Below are 22979 nucleotides of genomic sequence, written 5' to 3'. Positions count from 1 at the left end.
TGTCTTTCAGGCTTACAGTTGGATAATGCACGTGAAGCACCTTCAGCATTTGAACCTAAGCAGCGCCCTGCTGCGGGGACGCGGGGGGGGGGGGGCTTCATCACACCGAGCTTTTCATGAGCTTTTATCCTGCGATTGAGATTGCTCCTTCACGGAAGTTTGTGGTCTCTTTACATGACGCCGTGACCTTCCTGCACTAAATGCCCTTTGTTCCGTTTTCAAATAGATCGCAGATAATGAGCCATCAAATTACCCCGTTGTGTTGCGCTTCAGCTTCCTCCGTGAAACGAGGAAAGGTGGCAAGAAGAGAAGCGAGATCAATGGAAGACTCAGACACGGGGCGAAGAAGGGGCGTGGGAGGAAGCGCAAGCAAAGGGAGTCCGTGCTGATCCTGCATTTGGAAGGGAAGCAGAAAGCCCCCTTTTAAATGCAGGACTTCAGGCTAGTGCAGAGATGCCCTGGCAGACCAAGGGCGCGTCTCACCCAGCATCTGCGCACGCACGGAGGCCGACCAGCCGTTAAAAGGGGCGCCCGCAAACAGGACGTGAGCGCGACAGCACCCTCCTGCTCCCGCTTTGAAAGCGCTATATACAAACGTTGCCGGGAGGCCTTTGACAAGCGCCTTAGCAATTAATTAATTAAGCCAATTTATGTATGCGTCAACTCGCACACGCGTCTGCGGGTGCGTACTGGCAAGGCCGGACGCTCTGGAAGCAGCAAGAGCGCCGTCGCCCCGTTCGAGCGGCCTTCTCGCCGCCCCCGGGCAGCTCGGCCGACAGCGCGCGCGCGGAAAGCGGCGCGGGGAGAGGCGAGGGCCAGGAGGAGAGCCAGAGGCAGACGAGGGAGGCGCTGCCGCTTCTGGTGGGCTGCGACCGGGGAGCGGGAAGTGAGCTCAGGCGCAGAGGAAATCCCGCCCGCGGCCGGCCTGTGTGTTGTGCTCTCCGTCTTCGGCTCCGTGTTGGCGACGGCGAGCTTGCGGAGGGGCTCCTTGGCGCTTCACCGGGCGGCGGCGGAGGGGGCCAGCTGAGCCTGTGAGGGGAGACATGTCGGACCAGGTGAGAGGCCCCCGCTCGCTTCGCCCAGGTCTCCTCCCCGGCTTCTCGGGAGGCCCGGAGGCAGCGCAGCGGCCGGCCAAACAAGCCGGGCCGCCGCCTCTTCCAGCCGGTCGAGCTGGAAGAGGTTGGAGGGATCACCCCCTTCGGGCTGGGGGAGTTAAAACGGGGGCAGCCCCGTTTCCCGACGGCAAGCCGCCTCTTTCCCGGGCGCCCCCTCCCCCCAGTCAGGAGGGGCCCGGGCGGGGCGCGAAGGCAAGCGGCCCCCGGCCCGAATGGCCCCTTGCGTTTCCTGCGGCTGTGTCGGCTTGGCGCCCGGCCTTCGGTCTCGCCGCCTCCTGCCCTTGCCCCTGTTTCATGTAATGGAGGCAGCGCGTTCACCTTGTTTCTCTCTTTCCGTATGGAATCCCTCCGTGGGATGAGAGGCAGAGACGTAGCCTGGAGTGTGCATTTGCAAGCCACTGACGGAGGAAGCTCGCCTGGAGAAATAACAAAGACCGAAGTTTCTGGCTTGTGCTTGGTCTCCTTCCCCCTGCCTGTTTCCTCTCTGGAGGCTGCTTTCGCTTTTATTTCCTACCTGTGGGCTGGAAACGAATGTTTTTAAAAACCCAGACACGCCCGTTCTATGTACAAATAACCACTCCTATCTATAAATACCCACAAATAAGCCCATGGGTTATTTTGTAATGGTGGTGCGCTGGGGTGGGAACGTAAAGGCTTGTTCCTGCAAGATGATGTTTCCTATTTGTGTTGTGAGAAAGAGTAGGTAGCATTTTCTATCTTGTTAAATATTCATACCTTTTGAATGCATATGGAATATGCTGTATGAGGGGAAAATCCATGCATTGCTGTGATGGAATAAGAATGGTGAATTTCTTTACTTTGAACCATTAAACCTAAAAGAAAATGTTCAGCAAACTTAATTATAATGGCACAGAATTTTTCATATGTGCTTGGTTTGGTCATAATGCTGAACTGTGGTTTATCATTATGCATAGGAGCCTGAGGTTCATGCACTGCTCCCTCCTCTCTTCTCTGGTGCAGCCATGAGAAGTAGATTGTAAGCTTTTGTTTTGGTTTTCAGCTAACCACAGTTCAGCATTATGTTTGAATCCTAAACTGTGGGTTTAACTATGAATTCTTGAAAAAGTGGAGTTCATTATTCACAGTTTGAAGGTGGCTTGTTTTATTAACCATAGTTAAGACTAACCACAGTTTGTCCAGATTTGGACATAACAGTAAACTGTGGTTAGTTAAAAACAGCAGCAAAAGCTTCCAGTCTTTTCACAGCTATGCTGGAGGAGGGTAGGGTAGGGGGCAGCACTTGTTCACATAAATGCTAAATGGTAGCATTATGTCTAGGCACAGCCACTGCATTGTTTCATGAATATAGGAATTCTTTCCTGTTAAGGTGGGCAAATAATTAAAGTTAAATAAAACCAGTTTTTCCAAATACTAGGGAATGTTCTCTTTTACTATAACCAGTAATAATTATTTAACCCCATGCTTTCCCCTTATTTCCCATAATTCTGCACTTCAGCCTTTCAGCAACTTCTCACTGGTATTCATCTGACTATATTAACATTGCAATGGTTGATCATTAATGTTTTTTAATATTATTACGGCTGTTTTATATAACGTGGATTGTTAATTTAAAGACTGTTGTAGTACTGCACAGAACAGCTTCTGCAATTACAACTTAGATGTTACAAAATATGCATTACATATAGTTAACATTATGGAAACAATTAGGAAACAACCACACTGATGCTGTTTGCTTCTGAGTAGCAGTTGCATTAACTTCCTGGCACTTCTCGGCTCCTTTAGAAGTAGCGTAGGTATATTGGAATGAGCTGTAGGCTAATGTATACAAATCTATAAATTCTTATTTTGTGTTTGATGTTTTCATGATTGGCTCATTTACCATGGATGAAATGTTAAGGTTCAGTATTAGATGGGAACATAAATCAAAATAGGAAATACCAATAAGCAGCTTTTCTCACAGCTAAACAACCAAGGTAATGCCACATTTCTATTTTCATTGATTTGCTACATTTCAAGTAATTCAAATTCTACTTCCTCCATTTCTCTTTGTGGCAACAGTAGTTAACAGATGTTTTAACTTTTTAAACAAGCCCATTTTATTGTTTCTGCTTCCTCTGATCTTACATTTCCTTGACATGTTTTCAGGTTCTCATAAAGGATAGAAACTTTACCTTATTAACATTGCTATTTGTGGGCAAAACAACCTCTACTTACGAAAAAAGAGCATAAGCTTGATTATGTTCACTGCCGGTACCAACAGTTTTACCATAAGCCTCTGGTTGTCAGGCCCTCTGTGGGGTCAATTAAATAAGAAGTGCGTACAAACATGTTAAAGCTTTTCCCAAGTTATGAAGAAATACTGATGAATTTTAGGGTTAAAATGCAAATCAAGCAAAATGCTTGATTAGCAAGAAATGTAATGCTTTACTAAAGGCTGGAATGCCTGTCCTTTATGCAAACTGCTTCTGTATTTTTTAAGAAGTGTTTACTTTTGGGGTGGCTGACAACACCCCCCCCAAAGTAAACACAAAAAGGTCATAAAAACACTAACTTAATTAAAGCAGCACCCTTGGAATGGAAGAGAATAAAATCAGGTTCAATTGTTTAAAACAGGCGGGGGGGGGGAGGTATTTGTCTAGCACCAAAAAGCTAAGGTCACAATCCTATAGCCGCTAAGCCATAGGATTGATTGGTTTCCGGGAGCTGACCTTAGAGACCATGCTCCGAGGTTGGGTCCCAGAGAACTGCCTCCCCACTCCCTCCGCCGCCTAGTAGGCTGCGTGGATCGTCTCCATCCTCGTAAGAGCATTGCGGAGTGGGGCAAAAGGGGGCATTCCCGGGGGGGGGGAGTGCGGAAGTGCCAGTACGACACTTCCTATGTGCTGTCCGTCCTCTGCACTCTGATGTCCCATGGCTGGACAGCTGAAATCGGCCATGTAGCCACGAATGTAGGGTGGCTGGAGCACGGCGGAGAGGATCCCCTCCGCGCTCCTCCCACCATGCATTGGATAGGCAAGCGCCTCCGAGTTTGGAGGCGGCCGTCCATCCGCATAGGATTTCTCCTTCCATTGGTCCAGGCCAGTCTCCTTGGGGAGTCAGCACAGGAAAGGCTCTCTCCCTGCTTGCTATCTTTAGAGAATGATATATTAGATGACAATTACTTTGTCTGAATCTTGTGAAAATGCCTGTATTATTTTAGGTGTTTTTAGACCAAGTGTAAATACGCAGGCATGTTGAGAGCAAGTTATTATTTCTCTCATCTTTCAGTATAGCACATTAATAGAACAGAGCTGCAGTGGTTTTCAAAGTTTTCAAATGGAAACTTATTGAGGGTTACTCTTTGAGAAAATCTGCAATTGCAGGCAGGTTTCTGTAAAAGGTTTCTGAAAAACCAACCCATGAAGCTTCCTGCTTCCTCAGTTGTCATCCCCAGCAGCTATTCCAGCAGGCTGTACATAGGGAAATGAGAGGGGAAGCAGGACCGTTCCACCAGCCATGCTGAAAAAGTACTTCATTTTTTTCCTCTTCCCTTCCCATCCCCTTTTTGTTGTGTGTTGTGTCCTTTTAGATTGTAAGCCTGTGGGCAGGGACTGTATATAAGCCATTCTGCATGTAAGCCACTCTGGGAGCCTTTTTGGCTGAGGAGCAGGATAAAAATACTTTAAATAAATAATAAAAGGCAGGCTTGATCACTGCTGCTGATCTTTGCCTGCCATGTACTGTCATGGGCAAGCATTGGGTGTGTTCTAGGTTGCACAGTTTTTTCATGTGGGATGATCTTGAGGCCCAGTGCCCCACATGAATTGATTGCCTACCCTAGAAGGTGCCCCAGCATTCTGTCATGCCCAGAGGTTCCATGGCAGTTGTGCGTGAGTTCTCTCTTCAACAAATAAGTCAGTACAGAAGGCATTCCCTTTAGATAGAAAGTTCGAAAACCACTGACAGTTTGAAAGCATACACTAGAATGTGTATGTTGAAACATGAATTCATTAAAATGAGGATAGTGTAAAAGATAGAAAGGGGGGGGGGGGGGGCTCTTCTCTTGCCGACTTTGAACTCCAAGCTGGAAACATGCTTACTTGGTCTGAGATTTAATTTGCCCTGTGAGAGAATTGGCTGGAATGTACATAGTATATAGTTTAACTTTGTTCACTGAACTTGCACACTGCTTAGAAGTATGGCAAAAAATAAAATAAAAAAATTATTTTATAATAAAATAAAATTTTATGTTATTAAAAATAAAAATTCTCCCCATGTGGAGAAGTAGTTGAGATAATATTCAGTGCTACAAAAGATACATGTAACCAGATTTTTCATTAAGGCATTATTATAACAAACTGATAAGTCTTTCAGAATAAAGGATGCTTTTTTCTTACAATAAGCAGTTACATTACAACAACCTGCACTTTATATATGCAGCCAATATTTTTTAAAGTATATCTTGATGATTAGTTGGAAGAGCCCCTGTATGTAACACAATGGCGAAACATTATTTTAGATTTGACCAAACTGTACCTCCACACTGTGGGGGTGGCAGTATTATCCTTTTCAGTAGCTTGCAATAACCAGGTTTCTTCCAAACGTGCATTACCTGTCGTGGTAAAATCTGCACATAGGGTTGTATCACTTGAGAATGCATATATGGGTTTGTTTGAAAGCGCCCATGTCAAAATCTCTTTCCAAGTGAAAAGCACACATACCTGGAATGTTCATCGTTACCTAGTTTTGCATAATGTGGCATGTAATCCAGGCATCCAAATATATATTTCTATTTTGCTCCACAGAGTAGGGTTATTTATCTTGGGAAGATCTGTATTGGTTTTCCTTTTTAATGATTATTGCTTTTCTCAGCTCACAGATGGTTCATCTCATCAGGGATAAGGATTGAACTTGTTAGAGCTTATTTTGAAACTGTCTAAATATCAGCTTGGTCAAACTGTGTGGTCTCTTCAACCAGAAAGTAATAAAAGTATTGGAATTTATTTGCCGATTTTGGGTTCTTCCAATATTTTGTGGCACAGTGCCAATTGGTACTAAATTGTGATTTGATCTGGGTGATTTGCTATTCTTTTTAATCTTAACAATTAGTAATGAATACAAAGAGTTCTATGGTTTCCATACATTCAGCATAATGTTTAATTCCTCATCTCCCAATCTTTCATGATGTTCTCTCTGATGAATTATACATGTAGAGGAAAGAGCAAGGAGATTACTGTGGTGTTTACTGTAAATATGCAAAAAGCCCTGTAGAACTGACCAATGAAAATAGTTTATCACAATTTTAACTCTTTGGGTTTTTTCTTTTTTGCTGCAGGAAGCCAAACCTTCAGCAGAGGACTTGGGAGATAAGAAAGAGGGAGAATACATCAAACTCAAGGTCATTGGGCAGGTGAGCTCTTCTGTATTCCATTTAATATGGGTACTTCATCATTTCCCAGTTATAACTCTACAATTGGATCAACTTCCTTCAGTTTCACACATGTATAAGTGATGTCTGCTAGTTGCATGCCCACACTCAGAGTATGCATCTACAGTAGTAAATGAAGTTTGTATTTTGCAAGCATTAGTGGATATTCTCGGCTTCTACTGAAAGTGTCTGTCTCACCAAATCAAAGCCAGAATTAAGTATGTGAATTTGTTGCAACCCAATATGCCATGCCACATTTGACTTGTCTTGGTCTGTGGTGGAGGGATGGCCTTTATTATGAGGTAAAAGCAGTATCTTAAGTCTTGAGCATTCAAAATAAAAATATCCAGTTTTCAATCTTTACCAATAACCAGCACTTCTTGGCTCATGTGTACCTAATTTCACCATATCTTAACCATGTGGGGGATGTTGACCTGGGACTGGAGAGCAGGAGGGAAGCACACTCTGGCTTCTGCTATCAGCCAGGGGACCAAGAGCCACTGGGAGGCTGCACCCCCTGCTTCCCAGGAATGACATCAAGCCAAGGGGGAGGACATGCCTGGCCCCATCTATCGGCTGGAGAAGGAACAATACCTCCAAGATCATTCCACAGGGCGGGCACCATTGCAACAGGTTGTTGGTCTCTTGTCACCAACAAATGGAAATCCGCAGACCATGGCACATAGTGGCTTGGGTGATTGGTATAGGAGGAAAATGTTCCTTGAGGTAACCTCATAGTATGTAAGCCTGATAGCAGAGCCCCCTTTTCCTTTTTTTTAATTGATGTGAACCATTTTGGGAGATCATAATTGTCTGCAAACTCATATAAAAATACAGTAAGTAAATAAATCCATGTTGTCTGTTTGGGAGAGAAGTGTGCAAATAAATGTTCTATTTTATAGACTTTTTTATAATAAGTGAGGTGTCTTAGATTTGTATGAAATTTCAGCATTCCAGGTGGTGTAGAAGTACTATCATGTTGTTATTTATATAGCACCATCAGTGTACAAGGCAATTTATACAGCTTTGTAAGCAAAAAATTGATCGGTCCTTTCTCCTAAGGAGCTTACAATGTAAAATAGACATTGGGCAGGATAAGAAAAGGGCGGGGGCCGGGGGGTGGAGGAGGGGATGAATGCCAGCAAACGCAGTTACATGTGGTTACAGTTGGCAATGAAGGTTAAGGAGTTAAGCTTGTGGGAGAAAAGTGGTAATAGTTTGAATGGTGAGAGCAGAGGAGGAGTAGGAATAAAAAATAAAACCACTGGTAAGGAATTTGTATACCCCACCTGATTAATGAGGCTCAAGTGTCACACTGATTTAAATCAAAGCACCATGTCTGTAATGTCCCAATTCACTGAAAGTACAAAAATATAATAACTTATGCAGTGGGTTGCATCTGCAAATGGAAGGACTGAGATCCAGCGGAGGCCCCGGTTGGAGAAGGGGTTTTTTTTTTGGCGTATTTTTCCCTGTAGTCTTTTATACCACTTCTCACACTGTTCCAGAGGGTCCCTCGGGCCTCCAGAGGGGGCAGCAGGGGAGTTAAGGAATCGAAATCCCCTCTTCCTTTTGCAAGTGCATCTCATGAGCAGAGCTGTGTTCATGGGAACTCTGGATCCAGCCCACAGTCAGTTAGAGGCAAAGTCAATTGGGGAGCATCTTTTTCTCTTAGCTGATAACTCACAAATTGCTGGGATGGAATGAATGAGAAACATAAAGTGCTCCAGAACTTGATTTCTTGTATAAAGCTGCCAAGGAGTTCATATGTAATAGAGAAGCAGGGAAAGCAGAAGTGTGGCTCAGGCTTTGGTTTTTTCCTGCTTCTGCTTTTAACGTGTGAAGTGGGTACTTCTGCATTTCCTCTGTGATGTGATGAACCCTGGAGCTCCCGGATCTTGCCTCGGGTAAGATGCAGAAGTCTGCGTTCTGTGTTACATAGGTCATTCCTGCTATTGGTTTCCTATACCTGTCTACTCAGAAGTAAGATCCATTGAGTTCTGTGGGGCTTGTTTCACATAAGTGGGTATAGAATTGCAGTCAAAGTCTTCTAATTTTTGTTAATTTCAAAATGAGCAAGAGGGGCCACAGCTCAGTGGTAGAGCACATGCTTTGCATGCAGAAGGTCCCAGGTTCAATCCCTGAGGTGTTGTAGTCTTTTTGGTGACAAGTGAAGGCCTTTTTATTTTCCCAGGCTTTTTAGTTTTAGTGCTTTAAAAAATTTTTGCACTATTATTTTCTGTTGTTGGTTTTATTCTGAGGCTGTTTTTAAGAGTCTAAAGTTTGTCTGTTTTGTTTTTATTCTTAATGGTTTACTTGTGAACTGCGCAGATAACTTTTTGAGGATGGGCAGTTTAGGAATGTTGTAAGTAAATAAAACATAGTCACTGCCATTCTGCGTAGACAGCTGGACTAGATGGTCTGACAATATAAGTTTGCTTAATATATAAATATGTAAAGTCTGGTTATTATGTTGGAATTCAGAGATCATACTTTTGTCTGGCATAAGTTGTTGGCTGTATTATTTTATTTGCATTATCCAGAGGTGGTGAACATAGGCCATTTTTCAATAAAGATATAAATACAAATTTAAAATAAATATTTAACAAAGCAAACTATTTTAAACAGAACTAAATTAAATAGTATTTCTACGTCAAATTAGACTATTTGTTAGCCTCTGATATATGCACATTGAATGAACAAGCAGCCAGGTAAATGTAGGACAAACCTGTGAGGATAATTTTCCATTGTGAAATAACGGTTTTGAAGAAAGCGTGCCTTTGTTATAATATGCATATTATATATTTTGTGTTCTGTTTGTAGGACAGCAGTGAAATCCACTTCAAGGTGAAAATGACAACACATCTAAAAAAACTTAAAGAATCATACTGTCAGAGACAGGTTTGTGAAATTGTGGGAACTTGACCTTTCTCCTTAAAATGGAAGTAAGAGGAACTGAAGTGGGATAGATAAAATAAGAATATGTATTATTTATATGCTGTGAGATTTTGTGGTGGTGATGATCCCATTGCGCTCTTATAATGCCATGGAATCTTCACATACATTCTGACTGCTTAAGGAATTGAACTCTCAACAATAGCATTTTTACAAACAGTCCAGAGAAGTGAAATACTAATTTTCAACATGTGTACTCTGCCTTTCTGTAAAGTATTCAAGGAGGCTTACAATAAAAAAAAACTATGCAAAATAATGTTTAAAAGAGTGGCTGACATTAAAACTTCCTCCTGTCCTAGGGACTGTGTGAACTGTTTAATCAGGTAGGAAGTTTAAGGGCTGGAAAGCTGAAGAAGAGGAGGTAGGAAAGTTAAGAGCAAGGTTGAAAATTAGGTTGGCTGAAATAAGATGTCAGAACGGCCAGTAGAGTCAAAAGCAAGAATGAGTGCTGGAGGCATGGAGTTGGAAAAGAGAAATGCAGAGTCAAGTGAGGCTTCGGACAACTTTCACATAGGGCCTGAGGATAGGGTGGGCATAAATAGTGTCCTGCAAAAAAAAAAAAAAATGCAGATAAAGCTGTGGAAGCTGGAAATCTGTAGGCCAGGGAGCCAAAACTGTAGGTGTGGGTGGGTTCCCTTGCTGATAGCAATATTTTCAAATGTGCATACTGCTGAGGGAGGGATAGAATCCCCTCCCATATACATTTTCAAAAGGAGGTTGGACAAGTAACTGCTGCGGATTTCTTAAGACCATTCTGCATTAGGATAATGGGATCTGTAGGTTAGAGCCCTGAGAGAGGCAACACGAGGGTCCCCAGTGCCCCTTACGGTTTCTAGGTATAGACGTTGATGGAACCCTTGAACCTTTTAATACTTGTGTAGAAGGAAAAAAATAATCAAATGTGGTTTTTCCCATTACTGCACTGAAGTGACAGGAGAAGTCAAATCTAGTTGAATTTTCCCATACAATTTTAAGTGGTATAACAAGCCTTGAGAACCTAGCAACATTATGCCCCTCACCCATGTGGCTCCCCACCACCCACTACAGCTCTCTGGCTTCCTCCCTCCCCCCAAAGCCACTTCTGAAGGTCTTTGGATCCTCTGGAATTGCAGGGGCACAAAGGGCTGCAGTGAGATAGGGGAAGCCAGGAAAATTTGGCAGGGCTTCCTTGCGCAAGCAGAAGTGCCTTGACACTCACACAGAGACATCCCTGGGTACAAGCCATTGCTTATTAACAGAGGATTACATTTTAATATCAGATCCTAGTGAAACCACTTCTGATAGTCATTTCGTATTTCAGATTCTGGTTGCTTTCCTTGTTTGTCACCCATTCTATCGAATTCTTTGGGTATATTTTGTCAGGTCCCCATAAAAAAATTGAATTTTTCTTAGTTTTAGTGATTTGGATGAAATGAACTCAAGAACCAAAATACATTTTCTAGGTGTAAAAACACATTTTCAGTAAATGGAGGCACTAGGAGTATCCTAAAAAAGTGGTTTGAAGATTTAAAGATGTCTGTGCTTTGCAAGAGTTTTCTTTAAGTTATACCAGGCCTTCAGAAAAACGCTCTCATGGTAGCTGGTGAAAAACATTTGAAGAGCAAAAACAGTAACATATTTAAAACAGCAGAAGTAAAAGTTGCCCTCAAAGTGCAGAAGAAGTTTGGGGTTGAGATACCAAGGGAAAGTATGGGTGCATGGAGTTGTAAGCAAGCACAGTATATGAGACTGTAGAACGTGTTCATTGATTACATGGCTCAAAAATTAAGGTTGGACGCCTTACAATTTCCATGCTTTTTGGCACATGAGTGGATTTCTCAGTGCTTTAACTTGTCTCTTAATTCAAAGGGTTTTAAAGAGTGCGTGTGTCTGTGTGTGCGCACGCGCACCTTTTCGCATGTAATGACAGTCCATCAGTTTAAAAATCAGTGGATGTTGTGCACGAGCAGACGCGCTGCGTGCAGCATACCGGCGTCTTCTATTTTTACTCTACAACCCATGATTGGCTCCTTCGTAGGTTGTGGAGCATGATGTGCAAACCTGGATCACTGGGTTGTTTAGGGGCTAAACAACTCAAGAGTTTACCCATTACGTGCAAACTATGTGTCTGTGTGTAATTGGATAGTAGACAGTAATTGACACCTACAGTTTTTTCTTCAGTGCTTTGGGGTTTTTTGTTCATTTGTTTTTAGTTTTACAAGTTGAAATACATTGAATTCTCCCCTCCTCCTGTTTTTGTTTGTTTTTTAGGGAGTTCCAATGAATTCACTCAGGTTCCTCTTTGAGGGTCAGAGAATTACTGATAATCATACTCCAAAGGAGGTAAGTTTCTCATATTGAACCATTCCAAGTTCAGGCCAAACTATTCGTAAGCAGAATGTGACGACTTCTGTGTTGGTTGGATTCTGAAATGAAGATCAGGGCAGCTTTGGTCATGATCCAGAGAAGCTCATGTAAGCACACTCAAGGGCTTGTACTTCCCAGCAAATTTCAAAACATGTTTTCTTGAACAGCAGTCCTCTCCCTCCCGCATGCCAAGTTGTAAACTGCTTTTTAAACTCCCCCAAGTTTCAGAAATGGGCTTGCCATGTAGTGTGGGAGGATGCTGTTCAGGAATAAACTCAAAACCCCTCCTTGGGTATGTGGAATAAGTTGTGCAGTTCTCTGGATTGTGGTATATTGCAGCAAGCTCTGTGTGCATAGCAGCATTTTTGATACATGCCCCCGCCCCCTTGGTCACTCAACACTATGGGGCTGTTCATACAACGTGCTAATCCACACTCATTGGTTGAACTGTGGGTTGTTGTTGAACTGTGGGGTTAGTGTTGTCTGAACATTTTCCACAGGGTGGCTTGTTAACCATGCAGTGGCTTGTTAACCACTCTGAACAACCCAACAACACACCATGAGTTCTCAAGGTGGCATGTTCAAGAAAAATAAGCCATGCTGCCTAGTTAACAAGCCACCCTGCAGAAAATGTCCTGGGTTCAGACAACATGCTAACCCATGGTTCAACAAACAATCCACAGTTCAACCACAACCCCCACTCAACCAGTGAATGTGGGTTAGTGTGTTGTGTGAACCCAGCCATTATATCTAACAGAAGAATTAGATTTAAAATTTTAATTGTCCTCTGAGAGAAGACATTTGCTAGAAATGCATTGGGGCTTGCAACTTTTAAAAGTTGCTTTTGAGTACTACTCAAACATTGGATGTCGTGAACATGGTTTTTCCTCTGATGTATATTTATTATTTTAATTTTTAAAACATTTTAATCCACCCTTCATCCTTACAGATACTAGGGTGGTATACAGGCATGATTCAAATAATACAAGGGTAATTAAAATAAGAGTTGTTATAGTTATTATCCCGGTGGCACTAAAACGCTAAGTTTGTGTATATGATAATAGTGATGCTAAAGTTGCCTGGCTGGGTGAATTCTGAATATATAAAAGTACACACAGCTCAATTGCATGCATATTTACTCAGAATTAAGTTGCATTGATTCTGTTGAACTTGCTTCCAAGCAGATTAGGTTTGGTTAAAGTTTATTAAGTAAGTGTGCATAAGTTTGTATCCTGAATGTAAATTAAAACATCTCCCTACAATTTGCCTGAAACTTAGTCTATAAAACAACTACACACTTAGGTGTGTTAGTTAAATGCCTGATTAAACAAAAATGTAAATGTGAAGGATTGAGGCCTACAGAGGCATGGGGGCGGGAGGTCAAGCTTAGAGGCCTGGAGTTTTCTGTTCGGCTGGGGGGCGGGATGGACGGACCCTGAAGGGTAGTTCCATTTCTCTGGTTAAGTTTCAGGTTCATTTCCCCAGTTAAGTTTCATTTCCTCAGGTTTGAAGCACTACTTTCGGTTTTGAGGGAGGAGAGTATAAAAAGAGAGAGTTTGAGAGCAGAGTCAGAAGATCAGAGCAGGTAGGAGCAGCCTAGAGCAGTCCAAGTACAGCTAGGGTAAAGGAATTTGTGCTTTGCAATTTTCTTTTAAGCCCTTTTGTTTCACTCAGCTCTGTTGTGTAAATACCTTTAGTTGTGATTGTTTGCTTTAAAATTACCAGTGAAGTATTGTGGTTAAACCCCAAGTGTCTGGTGTGTCAATCACCCTATATCTTCAGCCTAAACCCCACATTATTGGGAAGGGGAACTTTAAAAGAAGGAAGATGGGACTCTTAAGGAGGCAAGAGATCCTTAAAGAGTTGCTCAGAGGGTCCAGGTCATAAGGAGAAGCCTTACAGTAATATCTGGCTTTCAATAGAGCAGTGTCCAACTCAGTCTCTGCTGGAAAGGGCTTCTAGTGGTAGAAAGGTGTTATTGAGAACCCCTTGCTGTGTTCAGGTATTAGTACTCCCAGGCAGTCAGTAGTGCCTGACTCCCAGGCAGTCAGTAGTGACTGCCTGGGAGCAGCCACTACTCCATGAAGAAGGAAAGTTCTGCATAGGCTTTTTATTGTCCTTTGAGCATAATTGTAGCAATCTGAATTATGTTCAAAAGGCAATAAAAAGCTCCAGAAGAGATTGGATCCAACACACCTATGGGACTGGCTCTGCCATGGGAACCGAAAACCAGCACTAGTTAGTGCCTAACCGGGAAAGTTGCAGCATCAAATATTTGCACAGAGATTTTGTCAACAAAAACTCAACTGCAGTGGGGTCAGTTTGTACTGACAGCAGTTTTAGTGTGCTCTGGCCGCAACATACCCTTTCATCTGCTGCTTGTACTACATCTATTAATTTTTAAAGGATGACTAGACAATTGCTTTGGGGGGGATAAAAATCAGTTATTTTTAAATACTGTTTGAAAATTGGGTGTTTTAATTTAGGAAATACCTAAAGGGAAATTGGGGAAACGTGACTTCAACTAATGATGAAATTGATTTTTTCTGATAAAATTACTGATTTAAGTCATCTTTATTCATTTGATGGTACTGCATCTTTCTACCAAAACATGATACTCAAGGTGGCTTACATAGTCAATTAAAATAGGTTAAAACAATACATTAAACAACAAAAAATAACAGAATAAAAACAACACCGAATCCAACAGACCTACATACAGGCCAAAGGCCTTCTTGAATGAAGCAGTCTTTGCCTGCCAGCAGAAGGACAGCAGAGAGGGAGCTAACATAGCCTCCCTTGGAAGAGAGTTCCACTGCCTGGGAGCAGCCACTAAGAAGTCCCTGTCTCAGGTTGCCACCAAACGTGCCTCTGAAAGCAGCAGTCTCAAAAGAAGGGCCTCTCCAGAAGATCTTAAGATCTGGCCAGGCTTATTTGAGAGAAGGCAGTCTTTCAGGTAGCCTAGTTCCAAGACATATAGGGTCTGTTTCTGCCTGGAAACAGACTGGTAGCTGGTGAAGCTGCTGTAACAAGGGAGACACATGCTCCCTGTAACTGACCCAGGTGAATAGTCTGTCTGCATTCTGGACCAGCTGAAGTTTCAGAATAGTCTTCGAAGGCAGCCCCACATAGTCCAAATGGGATGTAACTAAGAATGCATGACTGGGCCAGGTCAGACATCTCTAGGAATGGGTGCACTCCTGGCTACCACTGAAACCTGGGCATTCAGATTCAGAGACAAGTCCAGAAGTACACCCAAACTGCAAGCCTGAGTCTTCACGGGGAGTTTAACCCCATCCAACTCAGGTTGAGCCCCTATTCCCTGCCTTTCAACGAATGGGGAGCACTTCTGCCTTGTCTGGATTAAGCTTCAATTTGTTTGCTCTCATCCAGTCCACTACCAACATCAGACAGTGGTTTAGAACTAGAACAGCTTCCTTGGTTTCAGATGGAGAGGAGAGAGAGAGTTGGGTGTCATCAGCATACTAGTGGCACTGAACCCGAAAACTCTGGAAATGTCTCCCAGCAGTTTCATCTTGATCTAAATCAATCTACTCTGACACCTGCTGAGATGGCTTATTGTATAACTAGTATTTACTTATTGGTAAACATTTCTGCTATCTGTTATGGCTTATGGCCACAACAGAAAGTCAGATGCACTCCTGTGAATGGAGAGCTTCTAATGATGTGTGTATGTGTTTACAAAGTTGTATTTCCTATTTTACAGCTTGGGATGGAAGAGGAAGATGTGATTGAGGTTTATCAGGAACAGACAGGAGGTCATTCAACAATTTAGATTGTTTGCTTTCCCCCCCTTTCCTTTTTATCCTTTTTTATTTTTAAATAATAGTTCTTTTGTAATGTGGTATATAACACTGAATTGAAACTGGCCCCCCACTCCCATATCTGGAGTATTATTTCCAAATGTCTGTTCTTAATTCTTGTGCTCATTATACACTATCATTTGTTTTCATTGTGCCGAACTCTTGTGATCCCACTGCAGTTGTACTTCCCAATTTTTCCTGTTTCCTCTTTAGAAATAGACCTACCCACACATACATTTGTGAGTTGACAAGGCTCATGTATTCACACACGTTAACAGATCTGCCAGGTGGGCAAAGGTTCTTAATAACTTCCGTATTGGCCCCCATGTTATGATGTATGACTTTTACTTGTGGATTTTAAGATACAAAGGAGATGAAGTTTTTCTGAAATCTAAACAGCAGAAGAATTGTGTCCTCAAAGAACTGTTTTCTGTAGCTTTTGCTGATGGCCTAGGACAAAAAATATCCAGAACTTGATGGGAAAAAGTCATCTTTTTCTGGTAATATATTTGAAATGGCTTCAAAGAAGATAACGTGGAGAATTCTACTGATTTTTCGGCGATCCTAGGAAGTTCTGATTTTAAGTACTTAATACACACCGTCATGTACCAAGAGTTGGTAACGATTTTTACATTGCTGTACCTTTTGGCCCAGGATGTGGTTTTTGAATGGACATAGACTGTACTGACTTCCCCTGAAATAAATGAGAGGAAACAAATGTATAAACCTTTGCATTTTCTTTTGATATCTCTGAAGCTGGGAGACTATTGGGCAAAAGCAGTGAAGAATATTTTTAAAAAACATTGGTTTCACTCATTAATACTTGACAATATTATAATGTAAAATTAGCTTTTGAAAAGTTTGATGCATCTTAAGAACTAGCACCCTCTTTCCTGCTTGCTCTCAAATTTTAAGTAGCAGTCAGTGTTTATTTTCAAGCAATTAACAGTTGTATGTTGTACATGCAATGTGTGCCTCCTGAATTCTGAATATTCATGTTAGCATAATGTTGAAAAATAAAGTTTGTAAAAATTGGATACAAAAACACCCAAGGAATTTGTTAACCTCTTGTGAATATCACTTAAGCACATTTTCTTGAGGTGTAAAAACTGTCACAGCACCCCAGGGTCTCAAATTCAGTGGAAGTTAGTTGTAGAAAAGGCTCATTGATGGGACTCAGCTTAGTTATAGCAAACTTTTCCCATTGATTTAAATGCAACTTTTGCATAACTAAATTTCTCTCTATTGGGGCCCAAGTGCCTAGTCTTGCTTTGGAAGTCTTTGATAATCTTGGGGCTCAGTTTATCAGATGCTTTATTCCATGGAAACAAAAATAAGTTGTGTGCATGAGCTGTGCTTGATGCTTATTAAAAGTCAGTGTGACTAGGGCCAGAGACACTTGAAAAAGCACAGACCTAAGATCAAGTTCCTCATCGTTTGACAAACAAAGGGTTTTTTTGCCACTTGACTTCAGCAGGATCAGGATTGGAAACCTTGCACCAAACCCTGTTTCTATGTATGTAGAAAAAAGCCTAACTGATTTCCAGAGAGCTCATGTCTATGTAAGTGTTCTTAGGTTGTAGATACTTCTGAAAATACTTACCAATCTGATGCTGTCCCAAAGTTAATAGCAAATGGTTAGAGAAACTTTCTAAAAAGCTATTCATTGGTTTTTGTAGAGTTTGTTTTGTGAAGTAGTATTCTGAAATGAGGGCTGTTCCCTTTTTAAAGAAAACCTTGTTTCCTAATTGGTTGTCTAATTCAACACTTTCACCCTTCATACTTATTTTTTAGTAAATTGCAGAACTGTGTCACAGAAAACCTGTCATGCTAGAAGGAGTCTTTAGCTCAGGTTTACAGTATGATGATGGCAGGATTAGAAACACATTGCTCTACCTCTGCTTTTTTTTCCTTGCAAGGGGAGTGGGAAAAGAACAGAAACTGAGACTGCAATGTTCTTAAGCATGTTTTAACAAACCATTTAATTGTGAGTTTAACTTTTTTTTAAAGCTGGCACTTATAGTAAAGTGTTAAATGGATCTTCTCCAATGCTTGTAGTTTCCATGTCCCACTTCTGATGCCTTTTTGTACACATGCTAAACTTTTTTTAAAAATTAAAATTTGTTTTCAAAAATCAGCATATGGGATTAAGTGTTATCTGTGCCTACAAGAATAAACAACCTGAGTGAAAAGTGAGTGGAAATATGTTTAGCCTGGCATTTGCTTTTTCACATCATTTTTGCCTCTTCATCAGTCTACAATGAAACATCCACTTGGATTCATAACTCTTTGAACTGGTGTGGATCAGGGTATTCGCATGGGGATGAGGTAGCCAGCTTTTTGTATCTTGTCACTATTGAGCTTCCACAATTTGGTAAATCATATTGGAGTTTGGGATGCAGGTGGGTAACTCTTACATCACAACCTTCATGTATACATCTACAACCTCATGTATACATTCAAGCATCTTAACTACCACATTCCCATTGCTGCTAGAAAACTTGCCAGTACTTCTGTGCTATATAGTAAGTACTTAAGTCAACTAGAGGGCCACAAAGAAAACCTTAAATGACTAAGGCCTATATGAGTGAAAGTTCACTCTAGTGAAAGTTCAGCACAGAAATTGAGGTCTTGAGAACATGATGGCCACATTAAGTATCACTACACCATGGTGGCTAAATAAACTCACAGTAGTTTTTTAAAAAATAGTCCACAATCCCCCATCACACAAGTAGGCTAATAAACTACTGTGCATATCTTATTAAGCTGCTGTGTGTAATCTGAGTCATTCCCCTGTCCTGCAGTCCTCCTGCCCAAACAGTGGTGCTGTTTCACCCACTGACAACTGCAGCACCCAGTTTTAACCTTCCACAATATCCCAATGAGGGGATTGGTATGGGGTGTGGTATCGGGGCTTAATTCAGTGCTTCCAGCATCACCCTGGCAAGCGGTGGGGTAGAGCTAAAGTGCTAGAGGTTTGCAGGATCAGGACCAAACTTCGCACACAGCCTCTCCTAGTTGGGAGGCACCGGATCCACCATCAAAACCCTGCACAATTACCCCAGAGGAGGGAAAATCCTGGGTGCAACTAAAAGGGGGTGGCACAAATAAACTTTTGAGGGTTTGCAGAATCAGGACAAAGCCCTCCATTGTGTGTTTCCCATGTAGCCATTGCTGGAATAGATGCCTTTATTCAAAATTGACCACAATAAATTGGAGTTGCACATTTCACCCACCCCCAGACATTGCTGGCAGAGCTGCTTCTGTTGCTTAAACACTAAAGCAAAATTGTGCAGAAGCACAATTCCCCCCAGGCCATTTTGCTTCATGGAAAAGTGACCAGAGAAGGAAAAAAGGGGTGGGAGCTATAGCTCCCTGACAGTTTGTTGGAATGGGGCAAACTGCACAGGTGGGGTGCCTTCATGGGGAGTGTTCACATGCTGTACTGCATAATTGCAGAATTTTGCTTCTTCGTGGAAAAGTGAGCAGTTCTTCCCCTATTTCCCAAGTTGCGCAATTTCAAAGTAGCGATCAGGGAAGCCTGTCATTGTGTAACTTCGCTGTAGCAGGGTAGCACAATAGCGCCAAGTAGCTGTACTGGGGAAAGCAGTCATTTTGTTGCTAGCGCGGTATCAGGGAAGGCTGTGTTTGTTTGGCTGCGGTTGTCCCTTGGCTGCTTGTCAGATCTTGGAAAAAGAGTTCTGCAGGCTGGAATAGAGCGTCCACAGCCGTTTAGACTGCTCTTGCCAGGTGACTCTGTTGGTGATCAGAATAAGCCACACTGTGCGCCAGACAACACGATAACCCATGGTGGGTAAAATAACCCTTACTGCAGACCACAGGTTGGCATATTTTGGCCAAATAAGCTATTGTGGATTTAAAAATTCCCAACAGAGGACACAATAAGAAATGATGGGTTAAATAAGCCATGGTGGCTTATTTAATCCCTCATGGGTTATCATGTTGTCTGAACCCAATCGATATCCACTCTTAGATTTTCTCTTAAATTTAAAAGACCTGGCACACCTGCTCCAGGAAAAGCTGAAGCAGGGCACCATTTAAGGAGGGAAGGGGGTATCCCTCCCCCTCCCCCCCGGTTTCAAACCATGTGATCATTTTTCAACAGCATCTAAATTTCTGATGTTTATGAAATATTAAAAAGTTATATAACACTTTAAATGCATTTCTTTATTGCAATTTAAACTACATCCAAGAGTAGATCCTTGAAGAGTGCTGTTGACCTCTATTGTCTACCTCACTCTTAGTCACTTGGAAGAGCCACAGCATGGCCTAGAGCTGGGATGTCACTTTAAAAAGAAAAAGGGAAAGGAATTAATGCATCCCCTTGCTTTTAGGTTGAATTCATTCATGCATTCTGAAGGGAGGACTGTCATTGTTTGCAGGAGGCTTAAATGTATTTCCTTTTAAAAGCCTAGGACTCGACAACAGAAGATAATAGCTTGCAGTCAAAGGAACTATCTACCACTTCACTAATGGAGTGAGACTGCACACGGAAGGAACCGATAAAAAGACCCAAGCCCTCTTTTCTTCCTGCCTCCCTATAGTTCAGCTGCAGTTTGGCCAATATTACATGAATCCCCACATGTTTCCAGCACTATCCTAGCTGTGACATCACCACTCTGCAGTATGCATAAGGGATCATAAGGTGTGTGGGGCATCTCTGTTTGGCTTTGCATTGCCTAGACAGTGACACCACCAAGCCACGGGAGAGCGGGGGGAGACAAAATTGACTTGCAGGACAGATGTTGGCTATGGGCCACTAGTTTGCCATCAGAATAAAGGAGTTCAGTTGACTTTCATCTTCATTAGGCTTCTTGAATAACTCACTTCTCGTAAGTTGATTGGTTGATTGATTGATTTGAACCCCACCTTTCTACCAAGAAAAATGGCACTCAAGGTGGCTTACAATAATAAAACAAATACATAAAAACACAACAGTAACAGAAGAAAAACACCCAACCAGACAGACTTGCTTACATGCCAAAAGCCTGCTTGAATAAAAAGGACTTTGCCTTTTTCACTGATGGAGAATTTCCAAGTGTGTGAAAGTTTCAGTTCTTCTTTCTAACAAATAATCCTGAATGTCTAAAACAGTGCAAGACCCCCGATGAGGCCATTTCTTCCATTGCTTGTTGCTAGAACAGGGCTTGGAAGTAGTTTTATGTTTTCATGTTTAGTCTCTAAGTTGACAAGACATAGCTGTTCTCTACTGATGCATGGATTTAAATGAGTAGACTCTATCAAATGAAGTAAAAGAATTGACCAGTCATAAGATCCTGACTTACTGGGGAAGGATGAGAAGACTGCAGCCTGCTGGTTGCAGGTTCTCAGAAAAAGTACCCATTGCTGTGTTCTTTAATCATCATCTCCCACTTGTAAAAAAGGATGCTGGAAATACGAATAAACCCATGGACGCGAAATTTCCTGCCCTCGTTCCAGTCCACAGGCTTCTGCAAGCAGCTTAAATTGGAATTGATGCTGCTTCTCCAACTCTGCCCTTTGCCTGAAAACAGAGAGGTTGATTAATATCAGCAAATAAGTAATCCTGTCTGTTAATTGGAAGTTAGGCCTTTACTTTGTGTAGTAAAACAGTTTGTTTTATATATATAAAGGTCCGCTGTATATAAAGGTCTGCTGTATTTTACACTGTGGAAGGGATATTTTATGCTGTTTCAAGGATATTAAAGCGCAGGGGGTCAAATCCAGCCCCCTGGGGTTTAAGAGATGCTGCACCAATTGCATTCCCAATGTGTTTCCACACAGGTCTTTATCAAGGGAAAACTTCGGACCTCGGAGGCGACTGCCTATCCAAAGCAAGGCAGGAGAGGCATGGGGGGGAACGTTCCCTCCGTGCCTCTCTTGCCTTGCTCTTTTTCGCTAGACAGCCGTTTTCGGCTGTCTAGCAGCGGGGGGGGGGGGGGCTGACCAGGAGAGGAAGCTGCTGTACGGTACATAGGATGTGTCGTACGTGCAGCTCTGCTCTCCCCGCCCTGGAACGCCCCCAGCCCCACCCCTTTTCAGTCACTCCGCACTCGTCTTCTGAGTGCGGAGGATGGGGCTTCTCCACGCTGCCTATGAGGCAGCATGGACGAGGGGGGAGGTCAGATTTCCGGGAACTGACCTCGAAGCGTGGGCTCCGAGGTTGGTTCCCGGAATAGAGCATATCCTATGGGCTGCTAGGCAGTGTTTAGCGGCCATAGGATTGCTCTCTTCGAGACTTTTCTGGAGGATTCCCTTTCCCTTACTTCTTCCAAAGAAGACTGAAAGGTATTCTGATGTGCCTTGAAAGGTATATGCAGCTGTTCCTTTTTTATTTTGGCACTAGGTGAGACCCCCAAAATAGTTTCACAGTTTGCATCTTTTTTCCAAGACAGACCTTTATGGAGTGATGCATGCAGCTGTCACTTTGTAATGTAGAAACTGGGCCAAGTAGAATGACGTTTGCTGTATGCAGCAAGAGTGTCATACATAGAAATGTGGCTTGTTCAGGCGACACAGGAAGCCGCCTTATCCCAAGCCAGACCACCGCTCCATCTAGCTCAGTATTATCTCCACTGACTGGCAGCAGTTCCCCAGCGTTTCAGACAGGAGTGTTTCCCAGCCCTACCTGTTCTACCCCTGAGCTGCAGTAATTCTTTATCAGACTAGCATCTGATATTGTGGTGTATGGTCCGTGAAGGGTTAAAAGGCGATTGGCTGTAGCCACTCCTCCTCCTCCCATAACTCAGTGGGTGGGACTTACAGTCAGGGCCAGAAATATTGGAGCAAGGATAACTGTTTTAGCAGTTGGTCTCTGTACACCACCACATTGAAGTTGAAAGGAAACGCACCCAGATGGGAGCGAAGTCAGGACTTTCAGCTGTAATTCAAGGGATATGACAGAAGTGGGGCGCTAACCATTCAGGAAGGACAACTATTCAGGAAGAACGAATGGCTGACAAGCAGCTGCATGGCCAGGTGTGGCCTGTTTCCTGGGCACCCCATGACCAAGCAAGCAGATGAAAGGCCTGGAGGTGGTTCTGAGTGTTACATTAGCATTTGGTAGCTATTCACCGGAACCCCCAACATGAGGTCCAAAGAGGTGTCCATGCGAGTGAAGGAGGCCATCATTAGGCTGAGGAAACAATATAAACCCATCAGAGAGATCGCAAAAACAGTGGGAGTGGCCAATACAACAGTTTGGAACATCCTGAAAAAGAAGGACTTAACTGGCAAGCTCAGCAACAGCAAAAGGCCTGGCAGACCACGGAAGACAACTAAAGTGGATGACCACAGAATTCTGCTCATGGTGAAGAGCAACCCTTTCACAACATCTAGCCAGGTCAAGAA

General features: G+C 42.7%; 2 protein-coding genes across 2 annotated transcripts in view; one reads left to right on the top strand and one right to left on the bottom strand.

The window, feature by feature from the left end:
- The first annotated feature begins 835 nt into the window (after positions 1 to 835).
- On the top strand, positions 836 to 17766 carry SUMO1 (small ubiquitin like modifier 1). Its single transcript, XM_084818048.1, has 5 exons — positions 836 to 1055; positions 6412 to 6486; positions 9328 to 9405; positions 11710 to 11781; positions 15533 to 17766. Exons 1-5 carry the CDS (start codon positions 1044 to 1046, stop codon positions 15599 to 15601), a joined length of 306 nt encoding a protein of 101 aa, XP_084674174.1. The 5' UTR covers positions 836 to 1043; the 3' UTR covers positions 15602 to 17766.
- A 2029-nt stretch (positions 17767 to 19795) lies between these two features.
- The window catches only part of KIAA2012 (KIAA2012 ortholog), a 106396-nt gene continuing 103212 nt past the window's right edge, over positions 19796 to 22979 (bottom strand). The window contains exon 22 of the mRNA XM_084818035.1: positions 19796 to 21153. Within this exon, the coding sequence (XP_084674161.1) occupies positions 21006 to 21153 (148 nt within the window). The 3' untranslated portion in view covers positions 19796 to 21005. The remainder of the gene's footprint in view (positions 21154 to 22979) is intronic.

Source organism: Heloderma suspectum, chromosome 1 (genome assembly GCF_057233095.1).
Source record: "Heloderma suspectum isolate Gila_16-S chromosome 1, 16-S_ref, whole genome shotgun sequence".
Lineage (NCBI taxonomy): Eukaryota > Metazoa > Chordata > Lepidosauria > Squamata > Helodermatidae > Heloderma > Heloderma suspectum.
The sequence above is the reverse complement of the archived record's forward strand: the minus strand, read 5'-3'. Positions and strand labels throughout refer to the sequence as shown.